Below are 27921 nucleotides of genomic sequence, written 5' to 3' on the forward strand. Positions count from 1 at the left end.
AATTGATCTGTACTTCTGTAGTAAAAATTCCTTGGTTACAAGTAGGTGTTTTTCTAGCGAGATCATACATGCAGAACCTGCTGGTATTTGTGGTTTCTGCAGGCAGGCATTGTCCTGATGTAGCTGATGAAAAGTCATGTGGATGCTTTATTGTTTTGGCACCTGTTTATTTTTGTGCACGAGGCACAACATACTGAAATAGTTTTTTGTGTTTCATCACCTTTTCTCCTGATGGCTTATTTTCTTGTAGGTGATTCCTCTGCTTTAATCATGAACAAGTTGAAGTGTCCACACTGTAATTATGTAGCCAAATACAGAAGAACACTAAAGAGACACTTGCTCATTCACACAGGCGTGAGATCTTTCAGTTGTGACATCTGTGGGAAGCTGTTTACTCGAAGAGAGCATGTAAAGAGACATTCCTTGGTAGGTAACTTCAAGTGTGCGTGTGTATGTACACACAGGTGTGGGGGAGGGGGGTGTTATGTTTTTTTCAGCTGTTTTGGTAGTTGGGAGAAACACTGTTCTCTGATTTGCCATAATGTAAATGGTTTTATCTTAATCTAAAATGGATGAAGGTAAACATCTCTGTGATAATTATACCTCTTGTATTCTTAATGGAAAATGCAGTATCAATTAAGACAGTCGCTGGAATTCTGATAGACATAATTACAAGACGATTTTGAAAGTGACGTGATAAAGAGATGCAGTATATGTAAGTATTCTGTAGATAGTTAAAAGGAATTTTGGCTTAGTGTTACTGCAATAGAATAGCGCATCTGCCTGTTCTGTAATGCTGCGTCACCGTTTTCTGTGAGGACACTCTGTGAATCATCAGTTGCACAATATCTTGGGGTAGTTCTGAAATACTTACTCCACAACTAGACCAAGCTATAGTATAGCATTGGCTTTAAGATTTAGCAAAGAATAAAAAATATCTGAGATGCCAAAAGTAAACATCCTTCTGACTTCATTCTACCCATACCACAGTCAACAGTTGAGCTTACCCTGTCTTGTGCATGTTGCCTAACTCAGGATTTGACTTGAGTACTATTTATCTGAGGATCCAGAGAGAGTATTATCTGTTTTGGGTATTTTGCAGATACTTTATATCTAGTCTGTAAGGAAATTGAGACTTCATTATAATATTTAATATATAAAATCCAAGGTATGTTTCAGGGGAGTAATAAAAGCAAGATCGTATTGGTGGTGGTAAGGTAATAATGTTTCTCCAAGTTGTGATTTAAAAAAAAAACACACCTCATTTTGCAACATGTTTTGCAGATACTCAAAGTAGGTTAGTACATGGAATGAGATAAACTGTACTTTACTTCTGAGGTAGCTTTCCTCAGTCCTTTGAGAATCAATGGACCCCCTTGCTCCCTCATGAAGGTGTTCCATAGGGCTCCATAGCCTCCTCATAGTTGGCTTTTCACTCCTCAGTGAACAGAAAAAGTGATTGTGAGCTTCCAGGTTTTAATGCAGATGCAGAAAAGAGCTTTTTGTGCAAGTCTTCCTAATTTTCCTTTGTAACTTGTGTTATCATGCAGTGGACTTTCTCTTAGCCAGTAATATTATTAAAAGTAAGTAATAACCTGAGCTATATCAGGATATAATTCTAGAAGATATTTAGAAGACCACTGTAGTAACTTTAAGCATTCCTTAAACTGCTCTACAGGTAGGAAAGTCATATGTTAATAGCTCCTATGTAAATTTTAGAACCAGTGTCCTTCTTATGTTCCGCTGGACTTCTCTCACCTTAGATGAACATCTTGCCACCCTGCTACTGCTGCCTTTCTTCCTCCCGTACTGCCTGGTGAAGGTTTAGATCCCTGAAGGCCAGGAGTACCTATGATGTTACTGAGTATGAAGGACGTTTTGTTCCCTGGTGTATCTAAGTGAATGCAGTGATGGAGCAGGTGATGGCACAGGACAGCTCTGTGGCTGGGCAGAGCAGGCTGGGTCATTGTCCCCTTATTGGTGATGCTGTGTAACATGTCCCAGCAGCTATTCTACTTCTTCTTTTATAGCTTACCAGAGAAGACAGCAACAGTGAGCTGTAGTCAGTCTACCAGGAAGAGTAGAGCGGGACTTTAGGTTTCTGTCCTGCAGTATCCTGACCAGGTCTTGTAGCTGAAGGTTATATATTTTTTTTTTTCCCCCCTCCAGGAAAGGAGTTGAAGTCAGACAGGGTGAAAATTGCTGTAGAGTGAGCTCAGCCAGCCCTGTGCTGTAACTGAAGCATGCTCTCCCTAGATGGATTCAGAACACCTTTTTTTTTTTTTTATTTTCCCCTCCCCGTTCAGCAAACATCTCAAACATTCTGCTTTGTGTGAAACATTATCATAACAAGTCTAGAGGCTGGGGAAAAAACTTGTACTATCAGTTGTACAGATTATACAGAGGAACTAAAGTAACTATTTGTATCTTGACCTTGGTTTGTTTTTCCCCCCTCATTTGAGGGGTAATTTCTGTTTTATCTAAACCAGCAACTTTTTCAATGTGACCCCAAATGAGATATTAAAGCACATAGTTGTAACCTACTGTGGGGACACCAGATACAAGAAAGAAGTTTTTGACTTAATTTTTTTCCAAGATGATTACTATCATACATGATTGCTGAATTCAGTTACATGTATGAGTAACACGCACTCAAATTCAAAAGTAAAATTTTTTATTTTGTCAAGTTAGTCAACAGCAGCCTTCTACTTTTCCACACAAGCTCACTCTACATACAGGGTAAAAAATTTACCAAAGGGATGTTGAAAGATGTTGGATTTGGTTGTGTTGGGAGGGCGGTGTGGTGGAAGAATCTTACTCTTTGAATTCACATAGAATTTAATAACTTGCTTATTCTTAATGTTTCTAGGACTTAAAATTACAAAGGCAATTTTCTAAATGAGATATGATCCTGCGTGCTACTTAAGTGCTCGTACTGTTCTCATTCAGAGCCTTGTTCTGTGCAGTGAGTAGTCATAAAATGAACGCTCACCCGCTTACGGAACAGGCAGGTGTTCAGCTACTGCTGAACAGTAAGCAGGTCGTTTGGTTGTTGCCAATAGCTCGTGTAGTCAAAATGGATCTCTGGTAATACTTCTCTTTTTTTGGAACAGTGTTAGGGTATTTTTCAGAAGAGTTCTGAAAATGAATTTTGGTATTAGTAATTAGTAGTAGTAGTTTTTTAGTACTATATGGAAATGCAACCTGATATGCATGTTTTCAGCTGTTAATATTTCTCTTCCATAGGTGCATAAAAAGGATAAAAAGTATAAATGTATGGTGTGTAAGAAGATTTTCATGCTAGCAGCCAGCGTTGGAATAAGACATGGATCACGACGCTATGGAGTTTGTGTAGACTGTGCAGATAAATCTCAACCTGGAGGGCAAGAGGGAGCAGACCAGGTGCAGGACACAGATTTCCCCAGGGATGAAGAATACGAAGAAAATGAAGTGGGAGAAGGCGATGAGGAGCTTGGTGATGATGTAGAAGAACAGAATGACCAGTCTCGATGGGATGAATCTGGGGAAGTTTGTATGCCTTTAGAGGACTGACAGAGCATATGACTTCAGGGTGCCACAAATGGACGCTGTATGGATTGACTATTTGAATTTTTGGACTGAAGGCTTGCGAAATATGGTACAGGCTGGATGGTAGTTATGTTGCTGTGAAAAATGTAGGGTCAAAGCCTTATAGCAAAAAAGGATTATTAATTTTTTTATGATATTTGCACAGGACTGTACAGCATACAACCATTTGGTTGAATTATACAGAGTCCTCACATCTACAGTCAGTTATCAAAAGAAAAATGTATTTTTTATTATTTATAGGATATAGCTACTTGGGTCCTATTCAGACATAGTAGTAACTGTACTTATGTTACACATTCATGTATCTGTTAACATGAATGAAGAAAGTTGCAACTTGGTGTGGAAATACAAAGACAGCTTTCCCAAATCCACCCGAACTCTGTCGGTGAACCAGTGAAGCTAATTTGGGCTAGTGGCTCTCGTTTCCACAAGCATGTCTTTGCCATACGAACCTTACCTCTCCCGTAATCTGATAGGTGAAAGCCAATCATTCAAATATGCATCGTGGATAATGCCAACACCTTGTTGAAATTTGGGTTTAAAACTTTTGGCTCTATGCTGGCAGGTGGTATAGGTGATAAGCACTGGAGAAGTTAATAATGGCGTTAATTTAGCATCTGTTTCTTCACAATTTTGAATTTTCAAGAGGTTGTTACTGATTGATCAGTTCTAAAATGATCTTGCAGAAGAAATGACCAATAATGAAAAATAATAGACTGATCAGAGCATGGGTAACTCTTCTGCCATTTAGTCGAAAGAGATAATCATGCTAAAAGGTATCTGATGTAATGATGTTTCTTCCCTCCTCTAAGGCCCCAATCCTTTCAAGCTTTTTGACTTCCCTGGTGTATACCTCAGTCCCACAGAATAAAAATACAAGGAATGGAGAAAGTGTCATATTAAACAACTTTTTGGTTGATAATTTCTTACTTGTCCAGTTTTTGGCTAGTTTATGTGATGTGAATTGGACACTAGGCTATTGTGCCCATCGTTCGTCATTAAAATGAACACAGACTATTTTTTATTCTTTTATACTTAATGGGTTGTTGCTAGGGTTTAATGTAAACCAATTACATTTAACTTGTTGACTTAATTTGCTGGATTTTTTTTTTTAAAGAAAAACAAAAAGTCCAAAGCAAAATAATGCTCTTTGAGTCGTCTGCTTTTCAGGATGATATGCTCCGTACACTCTTTATTTCAGATTTTCTTGGAGGCATTGAAACTTGAATTTTTGTAGCCATGTGGATCTTATTCCTAAGCTTGTAATATTGATGATTTCAATACCAGCGGCATTGGTATTGAAATGATACCAATGATTTCAGGCCTCTTTCATAGGGAGGGGAGGGCATTACACCTTCATCTTAAACTCCTCTGTGTTGTCTAGCCTAAGGCAAATGAGTTCAGGCAATTATTGGAACAATACATCCGATGTACTATTATGTCACAACGAGTAAATATGCAGAGCATTTATCATGACACATAGCTAGGCCAGTGTGACAGTACTGTATAAAAACCAATTGAGAGTCACCGTATTTTTCAGCTTTGTTTAATTTTAAAATGAGTATATTTTTTCCTATTTTATATCAGGTAACTAAATTATGCTAGTTGTGTGGATAACTTTGAACTATGCTTTGACGGACAGAATCTGTATGGTGCTTCATCTGATCAAAGTTGGTATCTATTTAAAGAGACAAGCTTTACTGTTGTCCTTTACATCAGTAGGACAGTAACATAATGTTAAGACATTGTTTTTGCTGATTGAAGCTGAGATAAGTTTGAACTACAGTTATATGGGAATTAAAAAGCTTTTTTTTATCATCCACTTGTTTCATTGGTAGTTTCCACATCATTGTAAACCTGACAGACAATTAGTTTTTTTGGGGAGGGTGGGGAGGGAGGGGTGCCTTTTTTTACACTGAAGAATACATCTTATTCTCATTGTTCTAGACTGAAATGAGTAATGTGTAATTCTGGTGGGGTCCAAAGTAGAAATTAGCTGGGCAAAGATGATATGAATGAAAAAGTATTTTAAACGTTAAAGTAATGTTCTGCTTTGTGAATATGTAAGTATAGCATAAAGATTTTTTCCATCCCATTTATCCCCTTTTAAAACCATAGTTTACAATTGGTAGATCTGTCTATATATATAAATATATATATATATGAAATTCACCTAAATCTGCTTTATTAGAATACTGCTCACTTAATGCTTAGAAACTGGACCTGGCTCTACATTCTTAATGTATTTTCCTTTTTTTTTTGTTTTGTTTGTTTTGTTTTGTTTTTTTCTCAAGATATGAACTTATTCTCTTGGAAGTGAATCTTCTTTTACTACTTAAATCATTTATGTATATCTGGTAAATTATGACCAAATTTGTTGTTAGACTGCATACAGTAAATTGAAATATACACTTGGTACACTACAGAATTGTTGTGCTTTTGTTCTGGTTATATTTGGAAAAGCAGGCTTTAATAGAAATTAGAGTTATTTATAAATATTCAGTTATTATTCACTGGCCTTAATATTCTGTTGCATTGTGACAATCATTGTTTCCTTGGTAATAGTTAACTGCTTTTAGAAGTTGCATGTAATTGCCCTTGGTAGTGTTGGAGGGAGAGGGATGACTATTGAAATGTGATACTAGCTCTTTAGCAAATGGTGTGAAGTAGTTTCATGAAGGTCCACTGTTCTTGTGTTGGAGAATCAAAAGAATTTGTTTGGATGCTATCTGCAGTCTGGATTTTCTGAGCTGTTTATTCAGAAGTTATTTTAAATATATTACTTTGATTGGGGAGCTCTAAATTAATAAAAATAAACTTCCAAAGAATTACCTTAAAAGGGACAGCTAAAGTTTCTTTACTATTATGAAAAGCAGGAAGAGATTTCTGTTTGCACTAGAAATTGTCTTCCTCTTAAGAAATGCTGGAGCTATGCTGTAGTAGCATGGCAGTGAATTTCAATTTCTTCTGCTTTGTTTTTTTGGTTGTGGTTTGCTTTTTGGTTTTTTTAAGAAGAAAAACTAATGCCCTTAAACTGTCTTCCTTATCAAATTAAAAGCTACTCAGTCTTTCATTTTGTCTTCTGATGAAAGACTTCTCAAACCAGATGTCTGAGATTTGCTTACTTGGGGCAATGCCACACAAGAGTAGTTTTATGAAAAGAATCACATATGCTATAAAAACAGACAAACACGGAGTTCTGATGTCAGGACTCCCCCCTTTCTGTGGGTTTTTGTTTGCTTTCTGGTCTCTTCAAGCAGTCGCAGTTATCTTTTGGAAATAAACACACAAAGCACTTTCTGGCACCGAACTGTGGTGCAGGACAAAATCAAATCAGTAAGTAAACTCACTTTGATGAGAAGTCCCTGTCAAAGTAGGTGTGGCGTGAGGCAGACAGCGTAAAGTGTGTTTGCCTTACACCAATGTTACTACAATGCGATAGGAGGCATTTTCCAGTAGTAATGTCAGATGCATCCTGCAGGCAAAATGGCATTTTTCCTAATTATGTAGAAAATTTTCTTAGTTCAGTTTGCAAACAGATTTTCTAATAAAATAATTCTTTGAAGTGAAACCGGTTTTGAAAGCCAGAAGTGATACTTGGTTGTCAACATGATGATGCACCCTAAGTCGTAAGTGGAAATTACTGGTCCCCATAGTGTATATACACTGTTATGTACTTGTGCAAACGCACAGGTTTCAGGTGTTGCCACACACCCCTCTTCCTTCCGAAAAGAATGAGCGTTACCAGGTGAAGAAAAGTTTGAGGCCAGGGCTCTGGCGTGTGGTAGGCTTCTAGTTGTGGGTCACAGCAGTAATGCTGTTAGCAGAAGATTCTTTCTTTGCCTAGCTTTAAGTTAGTAAGGCTTCTAATAGGATTTTCTTTAATCAGGCCAATCTCTGTGGTTTGCTTGCTTTAAGTTTTGTTTCATTTGACTTTGCCTGTTCTTGCCACTAAGTAACACAAGTCTCCCACATATTCCAGAATTTTTCTGTGGTCTGCTGGCTCCTCACAGATGCAGAATTCACTTTGCAAGAACTGTACCTTATTGGCTGTTCCTTTGTACTTTGTATTTAAATGGCTTTGGAAACTAATAAGAGAAATGAAAGCAAGATAATTGATGCTACCACCACCAGCCCGAAAAATTTGTTGTGCCAAAAGAAAGTCAGGAAGGAGAAAAATGTTGAATGCAATGCGAAAGAAAAAGGCTTTGGGATTTGAGCTGTTACAGTTCCTCTGATTTGCTACTTGAATGTTTTGGACAATTCACTGTTTTTCTCTCTAGCACAATTTGATGACAACCTTCTGATGAAGCTATGCAAGAAGCCCAGTTTTGAGTTTATTTGATGTCTCCAGAATGTGGTTCAGACTCTGCAGAGGCAGTACCACTGAGTAGTTTTCTGTAGGTGTTTTACCATACACCCTTCTGTTAGCATCCCCCTTCACTATGTAACCTGTTACCCACTTTTTATTTGATAAATGTTTGCTCCTTAGAACTGAGATTTGCCTTCTATATGTTTTAATAGCACATTACTGTGTTTCACAAAACAGTATGGTAAAAGTTCAATACTGACACTATGGATCAAAATAAATAAGTTGGTTTTTTGTATAGTATCCTTTAACAAACCTGTAATAAAATAAGTCTTTTTTAATAAAGAAAATACGGGTTTGAAATCCAGAGGCAGGGACATTGAGCTGAACTCTTGGCGATGTTGATGATCCCACATATAATTCACTATGGGTTTTTAAAATACTTCTGTGTGAAAAAAACGTAAAAATATACTAGAAGGATCCAATGACTTAAACTGAAAAATAAAATTGGCTTAACAAGCACTTTGTATTTAACGTTATTGCAATTTAAAACAAATGTTTAAAATAAGCTATGCATCATGTTTTGCTTGCCTGAATTGATTTGGATTAGCTACTACTTCAGAATACAGACAAGTAATTTCTCACTAACGTATTGGTATGTAAACATAATTTCAAGACTTCTAATGCTATGTGCACCAGTCGTTTTAAGTTACCATACTACAAATAAATTTAAAAAACTATTTCATTCTACCTATTTTTATCTGTGCTCTGCCTCCTCACCCTCATCAAATAGATGCAGAGAGATTTATTTGGATGGTTAAGTGTTAAAGTACAAGCATTTGCTGCAAATGACTGAATTTCTGCTTCTGACGTAGAATAGAATTTATAGAGAACAGGACTTATTTTAAGGTTATATTTTAAACTTCACTTACAATAAGGCAGATCACTTTAAGGTAACTAGTTTCCAAAAACCAGCATCCCAGATAAGGTGTGTATACCTAAAACTTGATTTTAGACAAACTTCAGCACAACATTGAGCAGATCACTTAAGGGGATACTTTAGACAGTCTAGTGCATGCCAGAAGGATTGGATCCCCTCCAAAATGCAGTTGTACTTGCGTGCCCAAAACCTTTGCCTCTGTTTTGTTCCCCCTCTCCAGCCCAACAACCTGAGATGCCTGGAGAAAGCACTTTCACCTGGGTTTCTCAAAAGCTGCTTGAATGAATAATGCCAGATGTGTGTTTGAACTGATCCTTGGGCTTGTGTTACCTTCCTAAATGAGTGTTATTTTTGGTAGATTAAGCACAAGCGGGTTCCTTCACAGCCCTTTGTCAGTTCTTTCAAGGATTTGAAAACTTCTGATTTTCTTTTTGCCCTGTAGATATAATTTTAGGTTCTGTATCCTGGTTAGGCTTGTATGTCTTGACTTGCATACCAGGGGTTTCTGAAGCCCAAAGCCTCTGTCCTGAGGAGCTTTTCCTGCTGGCTGGCTCTGCACAGCTTTCTATCCGATATGTAAGTAAAGCGCATGAGAAGATTGTCTTGTTAGGGGACAACAGTTCTGGATTTGGGAGACTCTGGAAAATAACTTGAAGGCCATCGAACAAACTTGTGCATTACTTTTAAAATTATCTGATGTTTCTCAGAGAATTGTTTCAAGACTTGAATGTATTTTCAGCTTGTTAATTAAGTGCTGTATAGTAATGTGGTGTTTTCTTGTTACATTTGTGAACTATCATGTTTTGTTTAAGTTAGTTGGGAAAAGCTTCAGATTCCACAGAATAGTGTTAACTTTGTAGCCAGAAAGGAGCAGCAAGAAAGGAAATACGTTTGTTAAAATTCAGCAAATTCCGTCTAATTGGTTAAGAATTAACACTGGGACAGCAAGCCGCTGTAGAAGATGAACTGCAAAGTTTGTAGGAGGGTCATGAAAAAAGCCAGTACCGAATGAAATGGTCTCTAGCAGCTTTCCTAATGGATCTGAAGTCTAGCTGCATTCATCAAGGACAGGAAAAGATGCTTATCTTTGCAGCACGGTTGAGTGGATATTGCCGTAAAACCCTTAACTCTTGAAATGCTGACCTCTAAAGGATGAACCTAACAAAACTTTTAAGCAGTCCACCTCTTTCTAGCCCTTTAACTCGAGAACGTTAACAGGATGAACTGTTAAGAGATACCAAACTTACGCTGAGAAACAGCCCAAATTATTTTTGAATCAAATGAAGAGGGTTTTTTTGAACATAAAAGCGATTGTACCACCTCATTGCATTTATTTCCCAAATTTATACAGTACAGGCACAGTACTAGGTCAGTTCACTCAAAGATTTATTTTTTTTATTGATACTGCATGCCAAAACTCTCGACTCATTTGGAAATGGTAGCTGCATCCCACTCCTGTTAACTCTTAAAATGCCTCTGGCTTGGAAGGGTTGCTTTTATCAGTTGTTGTGTGCTGCGTTCTCCTGAGATACTGTCTCCCTAGGTACCTCTTGTTCAAACAAGCATTAAGTTCCTCCTTCTGGGTGTAGATTGCAAAATCTTAACCAGTGAAGAAGCATCAAAAAATAAATCCTACCTGGGAATGTGTTTCTTGTTTCTCATTGCTGAAATGTATGAAGTATGTTTCTGAAGGGTGGCTTTAATTGAAAGATCCTTTTACTTGAAGTAACTGTTTTTCTTAAGGAACAGTGATTTGGTGGGTGACCTACATGTGCTCTTTGAATGTTGTCATACCATCTTTCTGCAAGTTATTCACTTATCCACTGCATCAGACTACTGAGGTCATAGGATACAATATTAACATGCCTGTGTGTTTTTGTTGTCTTTCTCAGAAATCGAGGTAACTGGAAAAGAGGGAGGAGTGGGAAGGTTTATCTTTAACCTGTGAGTAATTGGAATTTAGGAAGATGCTTTCTTTTAAACCTTACTGAGATTGATATGCCAAGGTCTTTATAACAGCATGGGACAATAACATTACTCTGGCTAAGTTTGCAAAAATTACCATTGCCATGTTTCATTACATTTTTTCAAAATTGGGTTCTTTACTGTCATACCTCTGACATAATTTACAACTTTGGAGGATCTACTCACTTTCTAGAAACAGAAAGATATGAATATATAATACTCACAAAGAAGTTGTCAATAACTGTTGAAAGATTTTGTTCTGCCCTGGATTCCTCCTCGAGTGATGGTTTTTCACTGTTTGGAAGGCGTGGAAGGGGACATGGTGCCCACTGCACACTTGTAGGGTGTTAATTCGCAAAAAAGGCATATACATATTCATACTGGAAGCAGACTTTTCCCTTGAAATTTCTTGCACCTTCCTCTGAAGGATTTTAGTTTTGAAACCTGAGTAGTGGTATAAAGAGACTACTAGTCAGTCTGAACTGGTATGTTAATTTTGGTGCTTATGCACCGTTTAAATTAATAAAAATAGGATCTCGTTGTAGTGCTGCCCAGGCCTTAACTGCAGTGGTTACTATTTCCACTGCTGTAATCACAGTAGGTATTGAAGTGTATTTGGTTACCCTGTTTGACAAGGGCTTTTTTAAAAGCCCTTTTGTGCTCCGTTTGTGCCGTGGCCTGCTGGATAATCTCAGGGAGGTTACTTTGTCCCATCTGTGTCTTTCCCCAGTTATGCCATGGTCTCTTTTTCCTTTTTGCTGAGATCCTTCGTAACGCTCTCCTGAAGTACTGAGAAAAATGCTGCTCAAGAGGTTTAAGTACTGGAGTACCTGTGTAGGTCTGTGGCCTTTATTGAGAATTATTAGAAGTTCCTCCTCTTTGATGTAGGTTTAGAAAGAATCTAAAACTGAATGTGGTTTTGAGTTACCACATCAAATGATTTAACTTTAGAGTATGCTCATTGTGATGGATGATGACTCATTTCTTTATCATCACAGGCTAAAATCTCAAACAACTGCTCTCTAAGAAACACTTCTACCTGTTTGTCTTGCTCCAGATCCTCTTTTTTCCTCTTTGCAGGCTGGAATGCTTCAGTTGAGCTCATAATTATCTTTCTCTACTTTGGTTAATTGGCTCTGAAGTTATTGTCCCTCTAGATTCACAGACTTCCTTCCTTGCTGGAGACGTAAAAACTCTGGAAAGGAGTTCTGTAGGAAGAACCTCACTGGAGTTAGGGAGATCTGGGTCTACTCAACGTGAGCTGATAGCTGCAAAACATGCTTGATTTTTTTTCAATGCGATCAGAACAATTAAGAATTAAACAATGGGAAAAGAATCGTGAAATTATTTAACATAAGTATCTTCTAGGCTCGGTGGGGTTTTGTTGTGGTGCTGCCTTGCCTGTACTGGTGTTAATGATGATGATTGGCTTTCCCCACACCTACTGAAGGTAGAACAGTTACAGTAAATATGTAAAGTGAATGCATCATGGACATCAGCGCAACAATTCGGGTTGTAAATTGCCTGTGAACTTGGTGTATCCTGAAGATTGCTGGCATGCTAGAATACTTAGTAAATTATTTGTAAGCAAACAAAGAATAGCTTTTAATTTTGGATTTGATGCAACTCTTTTTAAAAAGCATTTTAGCTAAAGTATCTTAAAACGTAGTTCAGGGTGTTTTATGTAACCGGTATTTGGAACTGCATTGCACTAACTGTAAATTATTGCAAGTCGTTTGTACTTCTGTAACTTGATATCGGGCTCTGGGAGCAACAGTTTAACATCAACAAGTAACCACCTGATCGCTGGAGCTGACACACAGCCTGCCAGTCAGTTCTCTAATGAAGAATGGCAGGAAACAGCAGAAAATATCACAGGAGAGGGAGCCCTCGGCTTCAGCACAGCAGGGAGGAGGACCCCTGCTTTTAAGAATTCCTTTCACAGTAAAACTGCATGGAATTAGATTTATGTACTTTGGAAGGCGGAAGGACTGAGTCAGCCCTGTTGGAATTTGAACTTTTGTGCTAGGGCGCTTAGATATTTGAAGTCTGAGCTTACACCGCATCCCTTTCACCAGTGTGTAAGAGCCTTGTTAGTACGTTGTAGCATTAAGTCTGCAACCTGTTGTTGTCTTGTGAAGGACAGATTTTGTTTTTAAACTGACTTCAATTCCTTGCTTAATGTTTAATTTATTTTTTTAAGCTGCTTCCACCTGAGCATTTGAGAATCCACTATTTGACGCCCTGTGTGTAGTCAGTATTTCATGCAATTGATAGATGAAAGATGAAATCCGCAGTACCTCTTCACATGCGACAAGGACTTTGTCTTTCATCCTGCAGTTGTTACTTCAGATAAGAAAGCTTGAGCTTAGGTTGCCTTCCTTTCTTCCTGTACGGAGGCCAGCTCAGAATTTCACTTTGAAATGCAGCTGCTCTCCAGCTCTCTCAGCTGTTTTTCCTGTACCAAATCAAACATCAGACTCCTCATACCCTACTGAGTTTCTTTGGTAAGCACGTGGTTTGAAACTTACTGTTTTTTTACACTAGATGTAACGTCTTACTAAAAACCCCCAACTCATTCAGTGTTTTTCAGGTGCTAAAATAAACATTGTTGCTGAGGGTTTGACCTCTCTGTGTTCAGCATGGCCAAAGCAGTATCTTATTAATTCATTTAATATTAATGTAATATCAGCTTTGCCTCGAAGCAGTGGTTCCGTGCCGAAGTGCGTGCCTTCAGGCACAACTGTGATTATGAACAAAACACGGTACAGAATGCAGTTGTGCTGGAGAAGTGCAGCCAGTCTTTTGGGCAGGTGAAGTGGGAGAAATCAAGGTATCGCTGAAGCTCGAGCTGCTGAGTCACAAAGCATTGCCAGTGAGCCTTGCCATGTGAAAAGCTTTTCTCGAAGCTTGGTCGTGTCCTTCTCGTTTGCTGAGAAGCCATGCTTGTCCTCTGTCGTGTGTGGTCTTCTCAGCATCATCTCTGAGGGACAAAATACATCAGGTGTCCCACTTTCTCTCCAGGGAGAGGGTTCGTCTTTTGAGCTTGCTCTTATTTAATGTTCACCCTTCTTCAAATCGTGTGGGGAAGAACGTGACAGTTGTTGAGATATTTAGTTCAGACAGTAGTGAACTCTGTCATGGGAGGTGGAGCGTGTTCAGCTTTTCAAGTTTGCTTCGGAGCTCTCAGCTACCTTCTAATAGAGCTCACGCCTTATGTAGGTGACGGAGATGACATGCTCGATGTTGACAGATTTTTGATGTCAAGTCTGTACTACTGGTTCTTGTCAGTTTTAGCAGAGTCGGTGACTGATGTGATTGATTCGTTGGTATCCTGTATCTTCTGCTGTTATCAGCTAAAAAGCAAGGGGCAGGCATTCAATTTCTGGTTTAAATCCTTTTTATGATGTTTGCTGGCTAAGCTGCCAGTGCTAATAAGCTACTTTACTCTTAAGCTTTATCAGTTTGCTGCTACTGTTGTTAAATCTAAGTAAAGTACAAATCAGCCTTGTCAGATCATCGTGATTTAAAAGAAATAATGAGGGAATCAGCACAGATGCTAAGCAAAGGACAAGTCTGCTTTTACTCAGGTCTAGCTTGTTTAGAATTCACTGTACTTGGATATCTGTTTTCAGAATAATAAAAATTGTTTTCTGAAAATTTATCCATGCCCAGTTTCCCACATACCTGTGATCAAGTTTTCTTGTTTTCCAACAAAGTATAAAACAATTTGAACTATTTTTCTCTAGTGTTCTTTTCCCCTCCCCTAAACTGAATGCACTTGCTTTCAAAAAAAGGACTCTGAGTTGCCTTCTGGCTTGCAGTACTCGATACTGCAAAAGACCCATTTCTTTTTTTAGGTATCTGCGATCTTGTGCTGTTTTGTTGCATAGAAAATTTTCTTCAGCAGAAAGTCCTTTTTCTTTGAGCTATTTTCTGAGTCTTTTTCATCTAAATTGTTATACATAGAAACCTAATTGTAAACTTGAAGGATATATTCTGAAATATTGCATGAATCCCACTGTCATTAAACTGTAAAACTTTCACATCTGGGTCCATTTTTTTTACCTTATAGAAACAGAAGTGCAATTCATGACTTCACTCAGTTTTTTAAAAAACAAAACAACCTAAGATTGGGCATTTTTGCTAGTATTCTTGAATATCTTGAACCCTATCTGCATGTTAATAACTCCCAAACACAAAAGAATGAAGAAGCAAAGGCGATTTAGTTCTCCAGGTGTCTTCTGTCATTAAAAAAAAAAAGTGACCCCTTGAGGCTGGCTCTGGGAGAAACAATGAAGTTCCTCCATATAGCTCCTATTAGAAGTTTGCACCACACACAACACTCATCTTTGCATCACGATGTGCTGTTTCTGGGCTGACAAGAGTCCGGAAGACTTGAACTTTCCTGATTCTCCTGTGGAGACGAGGCGCAGACATTTCAACTTGTTCAGTCTATGTCTGGATAAAGGAAAGGCATTGCTTTCCAGTACAGCCAGTCAAAAACAAAGTAAATGCATCCAAGTCTGTGAGTTAGTTTGGACCAGAAGGTCTCTTTTGAAGTGGAACTCTCCACCATTCCCACTTACCTCCTTTAGTTTATATCACAGAGCTCTCTGAACACTTCATTGAATTCCTTTTGGATGAAACTAAACTCAAAGACATACTTCAGGAGTGTTCCTGATATGCTTCACCCATGAGTGCCTCACTGTCCATGGGACCAAATTAGAGCTAATTTAAAGGAAAACTTCCTTGAAATGTGTATAGTCTGGACAACTGTTTACAGATCTGCTTTTATGGGGTCACAGAACTTAGACATGGCCAAAATGGCCCCAAATCAACGTTACCCTGGAACTGTGCTGCTTTTGCTTGCATCAGCTGTACCAAAGACCAAAATGAGGACGTGCACAATTTCTTGAATTCCAGATAGTTACTGAAAGAAGTGATTTGCGAACCATGATAATTACTGGCCAGTTTTTCCTACCCGAGGTTTTAGCAGTGTGAAGTTGCACAGCCTGAGAGCTGAAAGGGTATTTCTCTTCCTGCTGATGAAGCAGTACCTCCAATCTTGCACATTCTCATTTATTTCCTTTGTGTTGCTTCAATGTCCTGCTGTTGCTTAATTTTTTTTGATGAAGCTGAAACCAACAAAAATTCTTTATATTTTAAAACCTTTAAATTCTTTTTTAGCACTGGCGTTCTGGTGCAGCATAGTGTCTTTACTGGAAGTAGCGACAGTAACTAAAGCCAGGGGGAAAGGCAACAGTGCTGATAGCAGAGTTAGTTCTCTGTAAATTGTGGATGTGATTATCATGACCTTTTTCTAACATGATGGAGGGGGAAAAAACTGACAACTGCTGTCCTAGAGCTTTTCAGGTGCATTCATGTACTTTGGGTGTTGTGATGCTTCTGCTCTCATAGGAACTCCAGATATTCCTCTGAAAAACTTTACATCTAACATTACGTCTGGTTATGAATGCTCTGTTTGCTGACTAAACTCAGTGGCGGGATACCTACGGCTGTAGGAATCAGGCTGGTGTCTTTTGCTAGACCACGAGTGTGTGTTTGGATGGGAGGAGAAAGGGTGAGTGGGAAAGGGGCACCTTTGGGGCGCAAGATTCAAAGCAGACAAAGTCTGAGTTTGTTCCTACCTGTACAGTATCAGTGGGTGTAACTTAAAGATAACCTCCTCTACAGCTGTCTCTCTTTTCTTTTTAATAGCTGGTTTTGGTATGTCACAAAGTGCTTCAGTCAGGGTACTGATGAGGTGTCATCTTTTTTTTTCCTCCCCAGCTGATGTGGCTTGTCAGGTGTGACTGAAAGTGGCAAACATGCTGAAGTAATTGTGGAAGGTCCCACCAGGATCACAAGTCTTTGCCCTCCAAAAGCTGCTGGGCTAAGGTTGAATTCAGGTTAAATAGGGCAACCAGTATTTTTGCTTCTTGGCAATGGACCTGATATGAATCCAGGAGAAGAATTTCAATCCCATATTTGACTGGTGCAGTCAGTGAAGGTCCCACTGCTGACGGGTTTTCAGTTCAGGAAAGAGTGTTCTGAGTTTTTTTAGGAACCCAGAACCTGTGTCATAGCCCCTGCACCCCAGCCTGCTTCAGCAAGGCATGCCTGGATAAGCCTCAGCGGCGTAGTTTAGGTATGCACCTCTGGATGTGACAGAGGTCTTTTTTTATGCCTGCATGGAAAAACATTCACTATCATCATCTTTTTGAACCTACAGAACTTAATCTGTTCTCCCCATGTAAAACAGTAAAAGGTGGCTGTCACCGTAAAGCAGTGACAGCCAAGTGCAGCGTGTACAGTCACGTTCTGAAAACAACCACCTCAACCGCATCCTGGGATGTATCAAGAGAAGCGTGGTCAGCAGGTCAGGAGAGGCAATTCTCCCCCTTTACTCTGCTCTTGTGAGACTCCACCTCGAATACTGCGTCCAGTTCTGGTGTCCCCACCATAAGAGAGACATAGATCTGTTGGAGCGTGTTCAGAGGAGGGCCACAAAGATGATCCAGGGGCTGGAGCACCTCTGCTACGAGGACAGGTTGCAGGAGCTGGGATTGTTCAGCCTTGGAAAGAGAAGACTTCGGGGAGACCTAATAGCTGCCTTCCAATACCTGAAGGGAACTTACAGGAAGGCTGGGGAGGGACTTCTTACAAGAGTGTCCACTGATAGGACAAGGGGAAATGGGTTTAAGTTGAAGGAGAACAGATTTAGATTAGATCTTAGGAAGAAATTCTTCAGTACGAGGGTGGTAAGACTTTGGAATAAGTTGGACGGAGCCTTGAGTAGCCTGATCTAGTTGAGAGGCGTCCCTGCCCATGACAGGGAGGTCGGATTAGATGATCTCTAAGGTCCCTTCCAGCCTATGCCATTCTATGATCTTGAGCTGTTGTCATGGATGAAATGTTTTAACACGGTTGTGATTTAGCAGCAATTCAAGATTTATTAATGGTACGAGGTAAATCAAAGGTTAAATTTTAGCAGCACTTAATGATTAACCAATGTAAAGATTAACAAGATGATTCAGGAGGATCTGTTATAATTAAAATAGCACCTCAATTACAGATTTGAAAATGACAAGATTCACACTAACTTACTACAAGGAATCCTAAATCAAAAAAAAAAAATAAATATATGTACCTATGTATAGAACGTAAAGCTCACAAAGACCACACTTGTAAAGGCAAATGTGTACGTTCACACAGACAAGAGGAGGTGGATGGAAGAGGCTGGCCTATAGGTAAAACTTTGCTCTGGAGTTTAGGGCAAATACAACGTACGTTGGGTGATAATTGCAGCTCGAGGAAGACAACTCACCTCTGCCTTCTGTCAGCTTTGTCAGCAGATGGTCCGTGAAGTTGGTACCCGAGAGGTGTCCCAGCTCAGGGGAGATGCTGGTCACAGCTGCTGCGATCCAGGAGAGCTCAAAGGGTCTCGCTTGGAATTGCTAATTATAGGGTGTGAGATAATTGACTTTGTCAGGAACTTTTCCGTTTCAGCCCAACTCAGATGGTGAAATATTCTGGTATTTTCTACCAGTTGCACAGGATGATTTTGGGGTTTCTGACATCACCCTTTCTGGGCCGCAGTCCAGGTACGGCTGTGTGATCCTGCTTCCCCTATCACACCAAGGAGCCTGGTACGGTAAGGGGGTGCCTCAACGCTCTGGTCCGCTGCCTCTTGCAATCGATACCTGACTCATCCTCGGTTGGCGTGTGGCCCAGAAAGGGGGGAATTGCACCAAGTAGCCAGGAGGGTGGAGTGGCACCGCCACAGCTGTTTCACTTTGTATTTGAACTGTAACACTCGGACCCAAGTGTTTTTCAATATTCCCATGAGATTTTGCAACAACTCAGTCCAAATTATATGAATTAGGTATTCCTTGGCCACTCATCCCTTCATTGTGTGCCACTTTTAATTTGTCTGGTCATGTACAATCTTACACAGACTTACTACTCTTATCAGTTACACCTGACAACTGGCAAATCCAAAGCTACCTATCCAAAGCAAATGTTTCATTCTGGATCATTCATTTCAACTTCTTAAAATGCTAATTCTTGGATTTGAAGAAGCTGGATCAAACATTTCTTGAAGTTTGACTTCAGTTTATAGGCCCTGATTCTTCAAAGCACTTGAGTATAGGTTTTATCTTAAGTGTCTTCAAAAACCCAGGTCTTAATTTATGTAAATATCTGGGTGCCTGATCCAGTGATACTAATCACTGAGTATGCTAAGATATTGGCCCGTTCAAAAGAAATTTAGTGTATAAACTCAAATGCTGAACTCCTATTGAAATATTTACTACCTCAAGTCATCCAGAGTTTTGAGGATTGCTGGACATTCTTAAGAGTTTGCAAAGTCTTTAATATAACAAAAAAAAACAACCAACCATATGTTGAAAAGATAGTCGTAGGAATCAAAGGACGCAGTGAAAACTTTTGCTATCCCAGATGTGAAGTAGGCTAACTGGTAGACCTCAGATTGAGTGTCTTATTTCCAACTCATAAAAGTCCATGAAAATTAATTTAGGAATTATGGTGAAGAGGTTATATTACTTCTTTTTTTTAAAAGACAGATGCTGTGTTCTTTTTTCCTTTGACAGTCGCTGGTTTTGTGTAGTTCTTGCTGATGTTCTCTTTCTTTGTGAAAATTCTTGAATGGAAATATCAACCACCTTCAGCCATGTAACATCTTCCATTAGTAACAGCTTTCCTGTCATTTGCATTTGTGTAAAATAATCAGTCATCCAGATAGCTGTTGCATAGATTTTAATTTGCATTCTTTAGATTGGCACAAAGAATTCTCAAATTTATTTTTTATTAAATTGCTATATTGAATATTGCTTTGGAAAATGAGCGGGAGAGGAAGAAAAACAGAGTGTTTGCAGTTAAATTAGAATGTGTCAAAGAATGCTAGAGAGCTTTCTTTTTAAGTCACTTTTAAGAGTGAATTTTAATTGAACAATTAGTTCCTTTTCAGAGATAAATATCTTCCTGAAATCCCACTCTATTGCCATCCGAGTATCTCCTCAGAACCCATTTGGTTTAGATCTTTGTCAAGTGAAGTAGACCCATTAGATGTGATTTGCAGGGATCTGCATGGACTCAGTTTTATATGTCAAAATGAAGTGGCAGCAAGACTCAATTCTTGGTCCTTCACCATTTTTCATAAGTGACCTTGGTGAAATTACAAACAAGTCCATTTATCCTTAGTCTACTTTTCCACCAAATGCCAGTATTGATTTTAAAGCTAGCTATGCTGTTGAATCCCACTGTCGTGGTCCTCTGTTCAGCGTTGTCTCGTACTCTCCAGTACTATCGCTCTCAGGGAAGTATGGCGCGTACTGTGTTCCTCTTACGCTCGTACCTGTGCAACCGCCTTTGGTTGCTGATGGAGCGCGTGACACTAGGGAAGATCCGTATCTTCATTCCGAGCCGGTGTGGCCCGCCTTACTCTTCCAAGGCCCAGCATGATTTTGAACTTTTGCCTTGTGCTAGACGGCCTTCTAGCCGTTTCACCTCTCTGTACTTAAATGTCTTACTTAATATGCAGATTCATACTAATTAAAAAATCCTCTGATAAATACAACGCCTTGGTGACAGCCCCAGGTAAGTGCTGTCTGCAGAATGATGTTTAAATCCTTTAAATGCAGGCATTTTCACGTATTTTAATTTTTCTCTCCCTAAAACCTTATCATGGTTGTCGTTCCTACCAAGTTTTGGCTGGACATTATTTATTTCTAACTGCTGCCACTAAAACAGAAATGAAGAACAAAAATTCTGCGTGTTTCTCCCAGTTGTGCTATCAGGAGAGGCATCAAAGCATCCTTCTGGAAGGGAGCCAGACTTCTTAACAAACAATAAACTTAAATAAAACGAACAAAGAGAAAGCATGCAGGCAATGTTTTTAATTAGAGGCAAAAGAACCTAATTGCCTGCTGCAGGAAGACTGAAATAGTCAAGTTTCATTAGAATTGGGGAATGTAGCTGCTAGTCTTAATTTACGGTGATGTACATGAATCAGTCACAACCTCTACCCTTAACATGGGCGTGCTCTTCTGCTCAAAGAAAGGCGTATGCAAGACTTGTGTCAGCACCGGGTTGCATCTCACCTTGATCATCTACGTTCACCTCCTCCGTTTCACATGTCTGCTGTAGGACAAGATGAACTTAACCCCAGAGGTGCTTCTGCCTTTTTAGTAATTATAAAAGAAACCTCTTTCACGTTAAGGGAGCTAGGGCTCAATTCAACTGCCTAAACTATTTCACACGATTTCAGGTATTTTAGGGTATCCCACTTGGCCTTCACCTGCTGGTCTGAAAGTGTGTGGGTGACTTAACAGAACCTGCACTGTATCTGCCAGTCCCGTATGGAATTTTTTTTTTTTAAGCACTGAAATACTGTATTAATTCAATAAGATGGAGTTTGATCTGATGCCAAGGAGCCAATACAGATGTCTACATCCGAGGTATATGTCCATTGGAGTCAGTGAAGAGCTAGCTAGTCACTACACCAACTGCACTGGAAGCTCAGCTCAGACATAGACTGAGAAGCCATTTAGCTGGCAAGCTATTGGGAGTGTCTTTTAGGGTAAACAGAATCACATTCTGTAGACTCCATTGAGCCTATTTAGACAGGTAGACACTTGAATTTAGGTGTCTTGATCTGGAGCTAAATCTCATCTTGTATTCAGTCAGATGATGATTTCACTTGATCTGTCTATTGCCTTCTGAAAGTTTGTGAGACAAAAGAGCAGAGGAGCTGAAAGAGAGCCCTAGTGAAGACCCTCAGCAATGCCAGCTGGGCAGCCTTGAGAAAGGCCTGGAAAAGGTTTGTTGCCTGCTAAATGCTGGTATATACAGTGATGCTCCCTCCCATTCTCTCTTGAGGGAAACAGGATTTGTTAAGTATGCAGAGAAGCAGGTGAAAGCCAATTGACAGTTGTCTTCAGTAGTCCAGAGGACTCCAGGTTTTTGTTAGCTACTGGGGCCAAAGAGTAAGACTTATTTATCCTTTATTCTTCATTTCAGAAAGCAACGCAGTACAGCAGCTTCACGTGTGTATGAGTCAGCCGTGGCAAACAGTGCCCCAGAAAGTCAGGCAGTGCTACGTCTGCCAAGGAAATCCTCAGATTGGAATCCAGTTCTTCAGATCAGAATTTCTTTAGAAGTGGCTGCTGCTTATGATTAGATTCTTAACTTCGTAACACGTGGAAAATATCAGAATATCTGTTGTGGGAGAAACTGTATTATTCACCTTTGATAGATTCATAGAGTATAGTAATTAAAGGGAGCCACAAGTTAAGCAGAAGCTCAGCAAAACAAACTGGTGCTGACATACACAGATAATGTCAACTGATAGCTGGTTGGCATTATGAATTGTTTTATAATTAGGTAGTTAAGGCAAGTCCGTACAAACTTTAACTTTCAGGAAACGATAAAAATGCATGTAGCTGTAAAATTATATTTAGCCATTAATTTCTTGTCAAGTCTGTTGTACCTGCTCATAAAACGCTTAATAAAGCTCATACATGCACAGTCTCATGCCGTTCTGCTAGAAAGTGCACTACGTAACAGCGCGATCCTGGAGTGCTGAATTACAACTGTAAAAATACATACAATTTTTTTCTCTTCATTCCTGTTGAAGTTGTTATTACAGCTTCCGTCTTCTAAAGGCGGGAATGTGTTTAAGGCCCACCAGAAGGCAGGCCCACTGCCTTAGCCAACACCATGCGAAAATGTCAGGGTTTTTTTGTGCGGGATCTCTAGCCTGAGAACTGAAACTGTTGGTTATTGGGATTCTGATTTCTCCCTGGGTTTCATTTCTGTCCCATTGCCAGAAGACAAATCCTAGGACTTCACAGGGAAAACAGACGTTAGTAGGTATTGAGCCCTGAACTATTGCATGGTCTTTCTATTGCATCTTGTAGATCCAAAGTAGATCCAAGCAGGTGTTGTACACAATACACAGGTATCTCATGACAGACATGGAGGAACTGATGATGATGAAGGCACACCAGCAGATTCACAGTAAGAAAAAAAAATCAGAATACAAGCCTACAGAACAGACTTAATTCTAAGATATTTAGTTTAACTCTCTGTTGCACTTTGAAGTCAATGAAATTTTGTACCTGTAGCCTGAGTATGGATTTTGATTCCATATATCTGAATATATGTATGTATCTGTGTATCTGAATTTCCAATTATCTGTCCAGAGGATCCAGGGGTTTTATGCAAACTAACTTGCTAAAAACAGTTTGTATGTTTTTTCAGGGACTAATGATGGAGGGTTCTTTCCATGCTTCTTTCAGTTTCATTTGATTGATATTTTTGCAGAATCAAGCTCTGCAAGGTTTAGACAACAGACTACTGCAAATATTTTTTCCCTTAGGTATTTCCTCCTAATGTTGAATAAATTAAATGGAGGACTTTCTGTAAAAATAAAATGGATTAAAACTAACAGATATATTACAGATGCAGAGATGACTGATATGAGAAGTTCTTCAGTTTTGAGTTGGGGATTTTTTTGGGGGGGAACCCTGTTGCTGAACAGTTCATACTACAACAGTGGTGAAACACTGGAACAGGTTGCCCAGGGCAGTTGTGGATGCCCCATACCTGGAAGTGTTCAAGGCCAGGTTGGATGAGGCTTTGAGCAATCTGAGCTAGTAGAAGGTGTCTCTGCCCGTGGCAAGGGTGTTGGAACTAGATGATCTTTAAGGTCCCTCCCAATCCAAACCATTCTATGATTCTATAACAGTAAGTCCCTTTCACAAAAGTGTAGGTTACCCCAACTTTGAACTCAAGGTATCTTATACAACGTCTTTTTTTTATTATTATTAGAAGCTCTTGGCTGTCCAATACATCTTTCATCATAATGCATTTGGCTCCCCACAATGGTAAAAATTGTAGAATTTCTAAGGACGTGTTCATTGCTGACCTAATCTGCACCTACTCAGTATGCAGCTGCTAACATCATAAAATTGTGATACAGTAGAATAAAACAAAATGGGTAAGATACATAGGCAAACCAAATGCTGCTAATATCAGTTGCATTGCATCTTACTCTCTGTGAGTAATTTCCTCTCACCGGGAAAATCCTTCTGACAATTAACTCAATCTTAAGGTGCTTTGGGGGCTGGCACAGTTTTACTTCTTTTGTTTTTCTCATGCTTTATTTATGACCTGCCAACTGCTTTTAAAAGAAAAGCAAGGTCTCTCGGTGTTTCACAATGCTTCAATTATTGGAGTTTACTTGTGCACTTTTCTAAGTTTTAGCTACAGTACCATAAAAAAACAATATAAACTGAACTGCTGGTATCTGAAATGCTGATGTTTTCCTAATTGTGTTGTTATAAAGATGTATAAACAGTGACAAAGGGCTGTGGCTGTCACCAAATCCGGATGAAGGGCTCAGTTTTCTTACTACATATGTTAACCATGTGCATAAAAGTATGCATTTTTATTGGCGTTTCCTATGTCATTTTTTTTAAAAAGGGCTGGTCATATTAATTCCACCACAAACTCTATCAGAGCTTCGTTTTCAATTTAGAATTTGTTTTCTGAATTATACAATACAATGGTGACTTTAAAATAGTCTGCCACTTGTGTGCACTGCTATTGTCTGCTGATGATCTTGTCCCCATCTCAAAGGACAACATGCATTCTGCTGATGAGCTAAAAATTTGCTTTTGAAGCAGGCTTAAAGGCTTAAACTTTATAAAAGATAATTGTCTTTTGTCAAAATGAGAAGTGAACAGGTTTAGAGAGCAGTGGCATTGTAAGCATGAGAAGTCAGAAATTGTCCTGAATACGCACATCTTGACACTTCAGCTTTTAGGTAGCCAGAACTGGAATTGCTGGACTATCAGCTTCCTCTTCCAACTGCGGAGTAGATGTGCTGTAACTGCTGGAAGGGAAAACCTTGAGGTTTACAATGTACATTGACGTTAGTATGCAGAACATATACCAAACTCTTACAGCAAGGGATTAAAAAGTGGTTTTGGAGATCCAAGTCCTTACCTGTGTCGCAGTGGAATGACTGTGGTAATCTTTTAAGCTTCCCCAGTCTACAGCCATAATGCACTTTGGCATGATAGATCGCAATGTGCTACAACTTTTTTTTCAAACCTCGAAATAATTTAAATGACTGATATTTCCCTGAAGAATATCTGAATCTCCATGAATTTTCTAAATACGCTGTCTCCAAATGCTCACAAGTATGACATACAATGCTAAAACTGGCAGCTCCTCTTTAATGAAATGGCTCCACCTGACCGCGTGGGGTTAGCGTGCTCTACTTCGTGTTCCTTACACAGACAAATAAGCCAAAGCTTTACCCTGACAGATTAACAGAGGACAATGTTTTTGGTAGCACACACTTTATGGGTTTTAATCCACTCAACCCGGAGGTATTGAAACATTTCCTGCGTACGGGCCAGCACGTACTGTAGCTCAGGCTGATGCCGGCGCCGAGGCTGCCTGACGCCCTGCAGGAAGGAGTGGGTCAGCCATGCCGGTTTTAGCTGACACTGCAGCGTCGCACTGAGACCCAACTGCACCGCCAGCCCGGCTCCTCCTGCAATGAAGTTACGTGACTCCTGAGCACCACCAGTTCCTCCCCTTGAGCCATTTCTAGCACATTCTCTGTCCTGATTGCACAGTTAAATATGGTGTGTTGCTTGTGGCTATTGATTTATATGAAGATGATTTGTTCTATGAGGTTATTCAGCTCGGAGAAGAGAAGGCTCCAGGGAGATCTTATTGCAGCCTTCCAGTACTTAAAGGGGGCCTACAGGAAAGCTGGAGAGGGGCTTTTTACAAGGGCGTGTAGTGATAGGACAAGGCAATGGCTTTAAACTGAAAGAGGATAGATTTAGATTGGATATAAGGAAGAAATTTTTCACTCAGAGGGTGGTGAGGCACTGGAACAGGTTGCCCAGGGCAGTTGTGGATGCCCCATCCCTGGAAGTGTTCAAGGCCAGGTTGGATGAAGCTTTGAGCAACCTGATCTAGTGGAAGGTGTCCCTGTCCATGGCAGAGAGGTTGGAACTATATGATCTTTAAGATCCCTCCCAACCCAAACCATTCTATGATTCTAAGATTCTAAGATTTTAGTATTGTGGCTGGGAGGATCAAGAAGGTTGGCCAAATCTAGGCTAGTTTTAAGTATTTTTGTAGTCAATGCTCAGTATTGTACTTCTGGTTTTCATGTTTCTGCATGCTGGCACAGACACGCTTTACTTTCCTCCAGCACAGGGTATGACAGTCCTACTTTAAATGTCAAGAAGCATATGGGCTCGTATGCCTAATGCCACAGCTTTCCGCCATAACCATGTTAAGTACAGACCAGTCCATACAAGCGGATTTTTTTAATGTGGCTTTATACTGAAGGAGGACAAACAATACCTGAAATTATATGGAATTAGATCAATAACTGATTTAGCAATGACAGTTACATCTCCAAATTTTCTCTTTTAATCGGTTTTTAATGATTTAATCCTTTGGGTTCTGTGCCTGTAGAAGTTTCATCTATATTGTGTGCCTTAAAACATGTCTAGTGGAGCTGTAGTCTAACAGCAGCATGGAACAGTGCTTTCTGTAATTTATTTCTGCCTCAGTTGAGCAGGTGGCAAATATAATGTAGGCTTTACTCCTTTCACTTGGTTTTGAGCTCCATCTTCTTTTTTAGGCTCTCAGCTTCTGACATCAAATAGAAATTGGGCCAATTTGTGAGACGGTCAATATCACAAAATGGAATTGGGAGATACAAAGCTCTATTCGGGACCATGACAGAGCAGTGTAAGCATTGAAACTGCTATGAGGGCACAAGGTCATATTTAAAATAGAAAATAAACGTAATTGGGATCATACTGAGGGAAAATCTCTACCTCCTCCAGCAATTTTCCTGAATGCAATAGATTGCAATATATTTTTCCCATTTGCACCTCAAGAAAAGGGAGGGAATGAATTTTACTAGGCTATTTCATCTGAGGGAGTGGAAATTCACTGTGTGTGCTTGGATGAAAGTTTTTACTCTCAAATTCTTTACAGAATAATAGCTTTGTAGCCAGAACTGTAAGAGCAGTAACCGTAACAGTTCCTGAATAAATGAGGCCAGCCAGGCTGGAGCGACTGGAGGTGATTGTACTGCCTTGTCAAGCTGGTTGGGGAGGAGGGTGCAGCGTGACAGAGGGCAGTGACCAGAGAAAATACATCTCGAGGGGAAAAAGGCCACATATGAGCGAGCTATGGAGTCACGTTTCAGAGATTTAGTACAAGTGGGAGCTGTAAGTATTTAGAATCAGAAAACTACCTTCATCTTCTGCAAGACTTGTTCTGCATGAGTGGCAGATTTTGGTTGGACACTGGTAGCCTTCTTGGCCTGCTCTCGTTATAAATTGCAGTTGAGGAACTGTTGGTGTGGTCATAGAGCAGTACGGGCTTGTTTTTTCCAAAGATCACGTGATAACTGGAATCATGTACTAACTGCAATTTTCCTCCTGCTGGCTAGAACGTAGTATTTTGATACAACAATTAATATGGATACGTACTGTTCTCATCTTGCAACAAACAGACAGACCACCGCATGCTGCTTCTGAACTCTCCATCTTCTTTAAGTAATGCACAGTGGGGAGATGCCAAATTCTGTGGGGTTTTTTTTGCAGTTCATTTTATAATAGATTTTCCTTCTCAAGATTCGAGTTGCAGGGACAGAGCGATTGCAATAGAATAGAACTTTTCTAAAGAAAAAATAAAATAAGCCCTAGAGCTTGCATAGCACTTGGAAAATGTGAGTCAGGTCCACCCTCAAGCTCAGAAACCAGAAAGCAAATAAAAGAACCTAACAATGTTACCCAAAATAAATAACCACAGCATGGGGGCACCTGACTGGGGGGTATGTGGGGGAGAAGTTCTTCGTTTTTTTTCATCCTCAAGCTTGGCACATCTGCCACAAACTAAATAAACAAATCGTTATTGGAGTCAGGAAAGGACAAGCTAATGTAAAACAGGCTGAGATATAAATTAGTAGTCACAGTAATCTGTCACAGGTGAGTGCTTCTCAGAGAAGTGACTTGAAATGCCAAACAAACCTTCTGCTGAAATC

The 27921-nt window shown here is 39.6% G+C and overlaps 1 protein-coding gene across 3 annotated transcripts in view; it reads left to right on the forward strand.

Moving 5' to 3' along the window:
- The window catches only part of ZBTB10 (zinc finger and BTB domain containing 10), a 28691-nt gene extending 25139 nt beyond the window's left edge, over positions 1–3552 (forward strand). For all 3 annotated transcript variants that reach the window (XM_086609421.1, XM_086609422.1, XM_086609423.1), the window contains 2 exons: positions 251–426; positions 3247–3552. In XM_086609421.1, coding sequence (XP_086465547.1) covers positions 251–426; positions 3247–3552 — 482 coding nt within the window. The remainder of the gene's footprint in view (positions 1–250; positions 427–3246) is intronic.
- Positions 3553–27921: the final 24369 nt, after the last annotated feature.

The sequence above is a fragment of the Tauraco erythrolophus genome, chromosome 3 (assembly GCF_009769465.1).
Source record: "Tauraco erythrolophus isolate bTauEry1 chromosome 3, bTauEry1.pri, whole genome shotgun sequence".
Taxonomy (NCBI): Eukaryota; Metazoa; Chordata; class Aves; order Musophagiformes; family Musophagidae; genus Tauraco; species Tauraco erythrolophus.